Genomic DNA, 12144 nt, shown 5'->3' on the forward strand with positions numbered 1-12144 from the left:
ACATGGAGGTCATTGCCTAGAGGAGCCCCTGGAATGTGGAGGTGAAAGCCTGATCAGAGCATGTTCAGGAAAGAATGAGAAAAAGGGGTTGAAGACTACGTGAAGTTTTCAGGCAAAGTGGGGCAGAAAAATGGGACAGTAGTGGGAGGGGAAAGAGGTTTCCTTTATGAAAACAACATGCTTGTATGCTGATGCCAATGATCCACTAGCAAGGAAGGTTGCTGATAGAGGAATAAGGAAGGGAGACCCGATGGAGCCATGTTCTTGAAGCCCAAAGGAATGGAATCTGGATGGAGGGGTTGAACTTGATAAGAGCAATAGACCATTATCTATGGCAACGGAAGGGAAGATGGAGTTCTTGGCCACAGATGCCAGTAGGTGGATATTTGTGATGGTGGGAACTTGTGAAAATTCTAATTATTCTCCCTTCCTCCAACCCTCTTCACTGTTTCCAGGATGACCTCCCTAAAATGCAAATCTACTTACGTAACTCTCCCACTTAACTATATATATTTTTTTACTTGTATAATAGTCTAAGCCTGGAAGAGTTTTATTATTTTTATGGAAAGGTGAATTCTTCCATTATTTTTTTAATTCCCTTAATGGCTTTGGTCTATTTGCATTTTATATTTTATCTTGCATCCATTTTGGCATTTGTGTCTTTTTTTTAAGTTTATTTATTTATTTTGAGAGAAATAATATTTTAAGAGAAAGAGAGTGCATGAGCAGGGGAGGGCAAAAGAGACGGAGAGACAGAATCCCAAGCAAGCTGTGTGCTGTTAGTGCAGACCCCGACATGGGGCTCAGTCTCATGAACTGTGAGATCATGACCTGAGCTGAAATCAAGACTCAGACGTTCGACTGACTGTGCCACCCAGGAACAACCCCCTTATTTTTTATCATTTGACCCCCCCCCCCCCATTCATTGCTCCCACTCCTACCCCCACCTGCCTCTAGCAGCCATATTCTCTGTATCTATGAGTTTGGCTTTTTTTGTGTGTTTTGTTTTGGTTTCAGTTTTTAATTTAGTTTCCACATGTAAGAGAAATCATATGGTATTTTTCTTTCTCTGTATGCTTATTTCACTTATCATAATGCCCTCGATCTTCATATTGTCACAAATGGCAAAATTTTTGTTCTTCTTTATAGCTGAATAACATTCAATTGTATTTATATATCACATTTTCTTTATCCATTCATTCATCCATTGATGGGCACCTGGTTCGTTTTCATACCTTGGCTATTATAAATAATGCTGCAGTGAACATGGGGGTACAGATATCTTTTCGAGTTAGTGTTTTTGTTTTCTTTGGATAAATACCCAGAAGTAGAATGTTGGGTCATACGGTAGTTATATTTTTAATTTTTTGGAGAACCTCCATATCATTTTCCACAGTGACCGTACCAATTTACATTCCACCAACAGTGCGGAGGGGTTCCCTTTTCTCTACATCCTCACAAACATTTGTTATTTCTTGTCTTTTTGGTAAAAGCCATTCTGATAGGTGAGAGGTGATATCTCACTGTGGTTTTGATTTGCATATCCCTGATGGTTGGTCATGTTGAGCATCTTTTCATGTGTCTCTTGGCCATCTGTATGTCTTCTTTGGAAAAATGTCTTTTCAGATCTTCCATATGTTTTTTAATCAAATTTTTTGCTTTTTTTTTTGCTGTTGGGTTGTGTGAGTTCTTTATGTATTTTGGATATTAGCTCCTTATCAGATATGTGATATCTGATATGTTTTTTCCATTCCATAGGTTTCCCTTTTAATTTTAGCATTTTGTTGATGTCTTCCTTTGCTGTGTAGAAGCTTTTTAGTTTGAAGCAGTCCCACTTGTTTATTTTTGCTTTTGTTGCTTTTACTTTTGTTGTCAGATTCCTAAAATCATCACCAAAACCTATGTCAAGGAATTTACCACCTACGTTTTCTTCTAGGGGTTTTATGGTTTCAGTCTTTTATCCATTTTGAGTTAATTTTTGTGTATGATGTAGGATAGGGGTCAAATTTCATTGTTTTGCATGTTGCTGTCCAATTTTCCCAACACCATTTATTGAAGAGATTGTCCTTTTCCCATTGTGTATTCTCGGCTCTTTTGTTGTAAATTATTTGAGCACGTATGCATGGGTTCATTTATGGCCTATCATTCTGCTATTGGGTATTTAGGTAGTTTTCAATGTGAGCTATTACAAATAGGGCTGCTATCATAGTGCGTAAATGTATCATAATCCATTTTGCTCTTAATAAGTATATTAGTTATACTTATTAGTTACAGGCCCACTGTAACAAAATATCACAGACTTAGTGGTTTAAACAATAGAAATTTATTTCTCAAAGCTCTGGAGCCTTGAAGCCCAAGATCAAGGTGTGACAGGGTTGGTTTTTTCTGAGGTCTCTCTTCTTGACTTGTAGTGGCCATCTTCCTATGTCTTCAGTCCTTCCTGTGTGTGTGTGTGTGTGTGTGTGTGTGTGTGTGTGTGTGTGTGTGTGTCCTAATCTCCTGTTCTTACCAGGATACCAGTCAGATTAGATTAGGGCCCACTCCTGACCTCATTTTATCTTAATCACCTCTTTAAAGACCCTACCTCCAAGAGTAGTCACATTCTGAAGTATGAGGGGTTAAGATTTCAACATAAATTTGGGGGAAACACCATTCAGCCCATCACAGAGGCATTTGTGTAGTTTGCAGTGTGGGACTCTTAGGAACAGTGCTGCTACAGTGCCCTAGAATAGTGCATGTATGTACATGTCTTTTGGTGAACATGTCTTTTGGGAATGGTGACATTCCGTTGGGTGTGTGTCTAGGAGTGGAGTTGCTGGATCACAGCAAGGGGTTGTACAGAAGGTTGTACGAATTGATAGTCCCTTATGAATTCATTTTTACAGTGGATGCCACTCATGGAAGAAAACTGCAGGAAGTGTTCTCAGGACTCTGGAATCCGCCTCCCTGAGAATTTCTCTGTAAGTCAAATCTTTGGCAAGGCGGCTGCAACAAAGATCAACCACCCCATGCTTCAGGCGGCTCTTGCTCTCAGAAAGCAGGGTAAGGATCCAATACTGGCCGTTCTCGGAACCATCCACACCAGAACCCTTGGAAAGGTTAGGTCAGAAGACATCTAGATGTGCTCTGAGATCACAAGTCTTCTGGACCTCGATGGAAAGCCATTCTTAAAACATAGCCCCAAAGTAAGTTTTATCAAATGGCAAAAAATAACACCATCAGAATAGCTGGGAAAATGTAAGAATTTTATTTAATAAAGCAATTTGTGCCAGAGACTGCCTTGTGAGCAAAATTCTCTCCCTCTAGTGACACTAGTAATGACCAGAATGACCCAACTTCTTGCCACAGTGATTGAAAATCAAGGCCTTTTAAGCAATTGTGATTGTCTTGACCTTTGAATGTCAAAGGGGCTGAGCTATGAGCTAGCTGACACGAATTCAGATGGTGTCAAATGGTCTAAGACGTGAGATCATGTTTATCCGATAGACATTTATTCAGTGTCAGGACCCAGCTTTTGGTCACAGGCATATTCGAAATCATTCTACCCGCTCATCAGTAGACTTATCTGGTCGCGGCTAAGCCATCCCATGTCCGTATCTCTCACTCATGTTACAGGCACAGGGTCTCACCACTGACTCATCAGTATCTTGTTCCCAGCAGCTCCTGGTTCTTGCCCTTCCAGGGGATAATGCTGTCTCTGTTTACATTCCTCTAGTTTTGAAATGGGAATGCAGTCTCTGACAGTTAAGGCAGGTGTTTCGAACTATAGTTGAGCCGAGTCTTAAGTACTATAGACTGGACGAAGCACTGGCAGGGCAGTTCAAAGGCACAATTCTGAGCTGGCTGGGTTCTGCCTTCACTGTGTGGCTCAGGGCAGCTCATAATTTTTCTGAGCTTCTGTTTGCTGTAAAAGTGGATGGTAAGATCTGTCTCGCCTACCCCAAAGGTGGTGAGGATCATATGAGCTGATGAAGGTCACAACCTCTTGCTCTACAGTTGCAGGGAATTGAGGGATGTAGTGTTTCTATCCAAGCTTCTGGAAGCCCTTAATGTACACAGTTAACTCACTCTCAGGTCTCTGTGTCAGGAGGTGCTAATGGGTGAAGATGCTTCTTTTCCAACCTGTCAGTTTAGACGCTGGGCATCAAGAGGTTGATGTAAATAAACAGAACCCTGCTTGGCCCCTTCTCCGTGGGGTACCCAGAGCTTCTCAGAGCAAAGTCCTGTATCTGGTCCAGTCACTGGTGTCTTCTCTCTCAGGATATACAACCTGCCTCCTCACCAACAACTGGCTGGATGACAGTGCTCAGAGGGGCATCCTGGCCCAGCTGGTGTGTCAGCTGAGGCCACACTTTGACTTCCTGGTAGAGTCATGCAGGATCAGAATGGCCAAGCCTGATCCTCGGATCTACAAGTTTGTACTGGACACCTTGAACGCCAGCCCCAATGAGGTATGTAGACACTTCCTTTTAGTGAAAAAGAATGTTCTAGAGATACTGCAATTAAGAAAAACTGTGGAGGAGTGAGCAGGTGGGGGACATCTGGAGCCTGGTAGGACCTCTAGGTCCAGTGGCAGGGTCCTGTTCTCCCAGGCCAGGACTTATAAAGGACTTTACCCATCCCTTCAGTCTAGAACAGTCTACAAGATGTGGGCATCTGGCCCCTCTCTGTGGCTTTTATTGGTCAAAACAGGTATTGTCAAAACTGCTGACCAGCTGCCTCAGTTTACCTATAAAGGAACATAGACCCTGGGAGACTTTCCCAAGACCACAAGGCTGGTAAGAGTCACCCCACCAAAGGGTGAGCAGAATTGGGCTCCAATATTACAGCTGTCTCTCTAGGCACCCCTAAAATTCTGTCTTTATATTGTCTCTAATTATCTATTTCTATAACTGTTTTCCTTGTATTCTCCACCTCTAATTTTCAAAAAAGGCAATCAGAACAAGATTAAATTCCTTTCACTGATGTTTCTGACTCTTTCTCATTGGCCCCACCTTGTCCACGAGCTCATCAGATGAAACCCTGAACTCTGTCATGGGGAATCCTTATCAGGCTCAATCCCAGAAGTCTTCCTCTCTCCTCTCATACTTTGCTCTTGCTCCCCTTAGTCCCTGGATTAAGCCTTGTAACAGTGCTCTGAATTTTAGTGTGCGTATAAATAAACGTCTTCTCATTTCTGACTTTTGGGTCGTGTGAGCTGCTTAGAATTCTAGACCTGCCGTAATCCAAGATGATGAATGCGCTTACGCTTTCTTCTACAACTTTAAGGATTTTCTTTTAACTTTAAAATGTCCATCTTTGCTCCATTCAGAATTTATTTTGGGATGAGGTGTGAAGGAAGCATCCATTTTTTCCCCCAAAACGGTTAAAATAATTATATAATCTTTCAAATACTATTTTTCCTCATCAGGCAGACAACACGAATTGTTTATATTTGGGTTTATTCCTCAGCTCTCTTCTATTTCACTAACATGTCTATCTTCTAACACCCCCTCACCACCACCACCCCCTTTTTTTTTTTTTTTTTTTTTTTTACCTTCTGTGGCTTGATAATTTGTTTTAGTATCTGCCCTTATTACAGTTCTTTTCTACACTTTTTTTTGTCTGTTCGTCTGTTCATACATGTTGATTTCCTAGATTAATTTATTTTGATGTCACCCTGATAAGTTTATATCCTTCCTTAATTTTCTTACAGTTTCAGAATTCAGGCTGAAACCCATAAGTGCACATGGGAATAAGTGTATCTATCTGTATGTTTATGTGTATGCTCATGTAATTAAATGTTTTTAACTTTTTTTAAAAAATGTTGTTCTGTTTTTGAGATAGAGTGCAAGCAGGAGAGGGGCAGAGAGAGAGGAAGCTTCAGAGTCCGAAGCAGTCTCCAGGCTCTGAGCTATTAGCACAGAGCCCGATGCGGGGCTCAAACTCATGGACTGGGAGATCATGACCTGAGCCGAAGTCGGACACTTAACCGACTGAGCCACCCAGGCACCCCTAAATATTTTTAACTTTAAGAGTAAATAATTATATGGAGAAAAAGTAACTCTTCATCTTGTCATAAAATAACCAGTGTTTGCATTTTAATGTGTTTCTTTCCGGTGTTGTCCCTCACGCATGAGTTTTGCTTTGGCCGGTGGTGATTCTAGTATCTGTGCTATTTGGATATAGGTTGTATTCTTGGATGACATCGGGGCTAATCTGAAGCCAGCTCGTGACTTGGGGATGGTCACCATTCTCGTCCGTGACACAGACACAGCCCTGAGGGAACTGGAGAAAGTAACTGGGGTACAGGTAACTTTACGGCTGCGCCAGGTTGGGTTTTGGCCAGTCACCAGTGCTTAGGTGTGCAAGAAACAGCAAGGGAGGGGAGAACCGGTTCTGGGAGTTCTTGAACCTCCTGGGTGGGAGGCCAGTACCTATTGTGCAATCAGCATGATGTCCTTGAAGAGCTTTGTATTTCTTTCTTTGCAGTCATGAACAGAGAAACTGCTCTGAGAACGAGAATCCATACTAGTCAGAGTCAGAAGAACCAAGACCCAAGATAAGATTGAGGCTTTCAAACCCACCAGCCTTGACTTTTTAGAGTAAATATTGAGAATTTAGCTGCCAGGCCTGACCCCATGGGGGTGCAGGGCACAGTCCTCACCTGGTCTGCCTGATCATATTGCTGGCACTCAGAGTGGTTTAGTTAACCATCCCTCACAGAGGAGGATGGGATGCCCTTAATGATGTCCGATGGCGGCCTAGGGGTTAGCCTTCTGTGCCAGAGCTGAGGAACCTTTTGTTGTTAGAGAAGTCTACCTGAGATGGCTGAGCCCGCTGAGCCCAGGCGGAACAGTTAATACAAGCCTTTTGCAGGAATGCATTGCTTTGCTTGTGTCAGCATAATGCGAGAGGAGGGAGGGACATATGCCTGGCTAAGCCAGCTGGACGTCACAGCCATCCCAACCATTTTCTCAAAGGGAACTGCGTTCGTTTCCCGAGGTGCCATAAAGTACACAGACTGGGTGGCCAAGGCAGTCTGGGTAGGAGGCCAGAAGTCCAAGATTAAGGTGTTGGTGGGACGGTTTCTTCTGAGGCCTCTCTCCTTGGCTTGTAGATGGATGGCCACATTCTCTCTGTCTTCACATGGTCTTGCCCTGTGTGTGTGTCCAAACGCCCTCCTCTTACAAGGGCACCAGCCAGATTATAGTTTAACTCTAGTAGGCTCACTCCACAATGACCTCGTTTAACGTAAGTGACCTCTTTAAAGACCTTATCTCCAAACACAGTCCCATTCTGAGGCTCTGGGGATTAAGATGTCAACAGATGAATTTGGAGGGGACACAAATTTAGCCCCCATGACAGGGACAATTGATTTGTCATCTTTAACAAATAAATACAAAATGACTAATACTAATACAAAAATACTAATGACTTCACAACCTCAAAGCGTCTTGCCCAGACTTGATTTATCCTTCCACAAGCCTGGAGGTCTTGCGCAGCAGAGAAGAAAACGTGGAATCCCAGCAGCCACCTGCTTGCCCCACTTAACTAGTATCCCCTGGTCATATATGAGCCACAGATACCTGTCCTGTAAAATCAGAAAAGTAAACTGTGCCTCACCTGTCTCCTTCTCCAGAGTATGGGCAAGATAAAAGGAAAAATGAAATGAAAATGAAAATTACACCTTTTTAAGTGGAGGAGACTTACCCCTTATCTCTCAGGAAGGCTATGGGACTCAGTTCTGAGCAGGCTTTGTAAATTGTATAAATGGCGGGAGAACTATAAGAACAGGAAACCCCCACCCCCTCAGCCCTGGAAGCAGTGGGACATCTGCTAGGGTGTGACCTAGGAAGTCAGGGATATCTTAGAAGAAGAGTCCCAAGGCACACTGGCCTATGGTCAGTGTCTTGGCTTCCTCAGGCCCGACAAGGCTCATTGTCATCAGAGGCCACCAAGCTGCCCATCCCTCCTGCCACACCCTGAATCCCCTCCAGATGCCACAGAGGTAGGGGGCTTGCCTTCTGTTTCCCACCCTCGGAGGATGCCCAGGCAGACTCTTCCATGTTTAAAAGGGAGGTGGATTTCATAGTTTACTTCCTGCGCTTTAGAGGTCAGAGAACTGGATAGCTGATGGGAGCCACTTCTTCCTCAGTTACAGCTTTGGGACTAAAGATGAGAGATCTAGCAGTAGAAGTCACTAATATGTCACTTGTCATGAATAAATTCACTTAGGTGTGCTCAGCATCCTATCCTTTATCATTTGTCTCAAGATACCTGACACAAATGAGTCAAAGGAGCCCCTTATGCACCCTTTGTTCAGGAATTTTCTTCTTTACCCAGATGTCATACAAAGATGGGTTATCTGACCTCCTGGGACTCCAGAGGACAGACCTGGGGACTGCAGGCTGAACTCTGCCCCCTTCCACCTCAAATTCATTCATGTGAAAGCCCCAGGACCTCAGAAGTGACTATATTTGGAGATAGGGCTTTTAAAGAGGTGATTAAGGTAAAATGAGGTCATTGGGGTAGACCTTAAACCACTATGACTGTGTCCTTATGAGAAGAGGCAGTTAGGACACACACACACACACACACACACACACACAGAGGGAAGACCATGTGAGGACCCAGGGTGAAGGCGGCCATCGCAAGCCAAAGTGGGAGGCCTCAGGAAGAACCAACCCAGCTTCCAGAACTGAGAGACATAACTGTCTGTTGTTTCTGTCACCTTGTCTGTGGCACATTGTTATGGCAGCTCGAGCAGATGAATACAGAGGCCGAGAGAGTTTGATTTTGGCCATCTTGAGAGAGAATCCCTTCAGCAGTGCCATCCAGTGATGGGACGGTGAACTTTGCATCCCTAATGCTGTCCAAGAGGTGCCTGGGTGACCACTTGAGGAACTGCCACAGAGAAGAATTCTATTAATTGAAGTACAAAATCTCAGTGTTTTAGAGCAGTTGGTTTTTGTTGTTTTTTTTTTCCTTATGTGAAGTTCAGTTGGTGGCAGCCAGGGGCTTTGCTTCATGCAGCCATTCAAGGACCCAGGTTGACGGAGGACCCACCATCTTCCGCCGGTAGTTTCCCAGGTCACACCAGGCTCTCACCTGGGAGAGGTGGGGTAGAGAATTTAGAGAATCGAGGGGGATTTTAATGGGTCAGGCTGATAGGCCATACCCTTCTGTCAGAGGACTCAGTCATGGGCTACTCTGACCTGAGAGAGAGGGGAGAAGAGAAATGTAGCTGTGTGCCTGCAGGAGAGGGACATGGGCTGGGAAATCCCCGGAGGACCCAGGAGGCCACAGCACAGGCCAGCACTCTGGAGTTCTGGAAGCTCTCTCAGAACTTCTCACAGAAGGAGGCTGCCGCCTCTCTTACTGTACCTCTTTTCCGTCCAGCTTCTCCAAGTTGCCACCGCTCTGCCAATCGCATGCAATCCGAGGGACGTGAGCCATGGCTATGTGCCAATAAAGGTATGTGAGCGCTCTCTCCCAGGCTGCCGCGCCCTCCCTAAATAGGCCACCTACACGGATCTGCAGAGACATTTGTTAAATACCAAGGGTAGTCGAACATCCGCTGCTTGTAGGGAAATAGTACTTCCCACGAGTAGCAGTCCACAGAAGTCGGAAGGCACCACGCCTTAGGATATGCAAAGCAGTGTGACAGATGTAGTCAGACTCCTTTGGAACAACAGGTTATATGGGGCCCTGAGTGGCCCGGAGGTGCTAAAGGGCATGTGTGTCTGGCCTGTGTTCTGGGGAGAACTTGTTTCTATTCCAACACATATTCATCACCCACTGCCTTGGTGTCAACAAGGGCCAGGTATGAGAACAAGACAGACTCGTTCTCAAGGAACCCAGAGTGAGGACAAAGGACAGAAGTGGTCATTAAAACATCTGGCGGTCAGGGCTATGGCAAAGCCAAGGCCATGTGCAGAGGGGCCTCGACTCCTGAGCCAGCCAGGATACAGAGCAGGTGTTAGAATGTCCTAACCCCATTCAGTGGATTCACTTTGGGATCTCTCTTAATTTGTCATTGGTCCCATTTAAATGAAAAGGGACCCAAAGCTGCAGGTCAGCTTGTATGCTAAACAAGATGGGATAGTTGCTTTGGAGACAGGCAGAACCAGTTTGAATCCTGGCATGGGCACCAAGTTTGCAAGTTTAGGTACATTTCTTTTTTTCTTTTTTTAATAATTCTTTTTAAGTTTATTTATTTATTTTGAGAGAGAGAGAGTACAAGCTGGGGAGGGGCAGAGAGAGAGAGAGAGAGAGAGAGAGAGAGAGAGAGAATCCCAAGCAGGCTCTACAGAATCAGCACAGAGCCTGACATGGGGCTCAAACTCACAAAACCACGAGATCATGACCTGAGCCTAAATCAAGAGTCAGACACTTAGCCGACTGAGTCACCTAGGTGCCCCCAGGTACATTTCTTTATCACTCTGAATCTCAGTGTACGCAGCTTTATAATGAGGTGATACTAATACCTGCCTTCAGCGTTCTTGTGTGGATTACAGTTGACCCTTGAACAACACGGGTTTGAATAGCATGGGTCCACTCATATGAGGATTTTGTAAGAACAGTGCTCTAGATGCATTTTCTCTCCCTTATGATTTTCTCAGATACGTTTTCTTTCCTCTAGCTCACTTTATTGTAAGATTCCAGCATATGAGACGTAGAACACAAAATACGTGTTAATCAACTTATTATCGGTAAGGCTTCCGGTCAACAGCAAGCTAGTAGTAGTTCAGTTTTGGGGGAGTCAAAAGTTACATGAAGATGTTCGACTCCGGGTGGGGGTCAGTACCCCTTGTCCCCACCTTGTTCAAGGGTCAACGATAATTAAAATACCGCATGCAGACCACGGGGCGTAGTACCCCCTGCTGCCCTGGAGGACAGCCCCTCCGATATTTACTGGGTATTTGTTATTTGCCAGGCATGGAGAGAAATACCGAGATGAATGGAGGGTCTTCTGTGACCTCAGGAATCTTCCAGTCTACTGAGATAAACATTCACAGGTCCTTGTATAATAGTGGTGCCTGGAGCGCTTGGGATGGGCCCTGTGAGGGCGGAGGCTGCCGCGGTGAATGCTTAGCAGCCTGGTGAGGTAGGCACGGAAGGATAAATGGAAGCCGGATAGAAAGAAAGGGCTGAAGCTACTGGTCAGCGTCAGTGCCGCCCCTCCTGTAACCTTTGGGGCTCCTGAAGGGGTGAGCGTTTCATGAGGTCCCCTCACACCTCATCTCCGGTATTGAGGAGCTAGGGACTCTCCCTGGGGCCTGGGGTCTGGGCTGTATCCTTGTGGCTTCAATGCCAAGGACAGGGTTGTTCTCCTCTGAGGCTTGAAGGTCCAGTCCCTTTCGATACATTTCTCATTTGACCTTGAAGGAGTGTGATCAGAGCTGCCTTATCACCCCCTCTGTCTTCGCTCCAAATTAAAGGCCTGGGGCGTCTACTTCTGGGGCAGAGCTATTCCTTCTATCTTCCCTGAATGCTGGTGCAGTCCAGCCTGGGTTCGATCTTTCTCATTTTCTGGCTTTCTGGTAATTTTATTAACATATCACGTAAAGGATGGGAAAGTACGTGCGTTTGCTGGGCTACCCAGTCAAATATGAAGCAGCGAGAGGGGGCCTTTGAGTTAGGCTTCACTTACAACAGAGGCAGATTAAGATCATTTTAGGGGCACCTGGGTGGCTCAGTCGGTTAAGTGGCCGACTTCAGCTCAGGTCATGATCTCGCGGTCTGTGAGTTCAAGCCCCGCATTGGGCTCTGTGCTGACAGCTCAGAGCCTGGAGCCTGTTTCAGATTCTGTGTCTCCCTCTCTCTCTGACCCTCCCCCGTTCATGCTCTGTCTCTCTCTGTCTCAAAAATAGATAAATGTTTTAAAAAAAAAATCATTTTACTGGAGAACTAAGTCAGTCAGAGAAAGATACCCCATGTTTTCACTCATATGTGGATCTTGAGAAACTTAACAGAAGACCATGGTGGGAGGGGAAGGGAGGAAAAATAAAGGGAGGAAAAATAAAATATAAATAATATAAAAAAAAAAAAGATCATTTCACTGGACATCAGTACTAGAACATTTTTCAATATAAGGAGTATAGAATTTCAAGTTAAATCCTTCCCTTTGCCAAGTACCAACCGGAACACTATGGAACATAT

The 12144-nt window shown here is 44.8% G+C and overlaps 1 protein-coding gene across 2 annotated transcripts in view; it reads left to right on the plus strand.

The window, feature by feature from the left end:
• EPHX2 (epoxide hydrolase 2) overlaps window positions 1-12144 on the plus strand; it is a 77609-nt gene that overhangs the window by 18641 nt on the left and 46824 nt on the right. The window contains exons 3-6 of one of the 2 annotated variants that reach the window (XM_042934925.1): window positions 2886-3042; window positions 4261-4451; window positions 6169-6291; window positions 9382-9456. In XM_042934925.1, coding sequence (XP_042790859.1) covers window positions 2886-3042; window positions 4261-4451; window positions 6169-6291; window positions 9382-9456 — 546 coding nt within the window. The remainder of the gene's footprint in view (window positions 1-2885; window positions 3043-4260; window positions 4452-6168; window positions 6292-9381; window positions 9457-12144) is intronic. The other variant, XM_042934926.1, reaches the window with a different exon arrangement.

The sequence above is a fragment of the Panthera leo genome, chromosome B1 (assembly GCF_018350215.1).
Source record: "Panthera leo isolate Ple1 chromosome B1, P.leo_Ple1_pat1.1, whole genome shotgun sequence".
NCBI lineage: Eukaryota > Metazoa > Chordata > Mammalia > Carnivora > Felidae > Panthera > Panthera leo.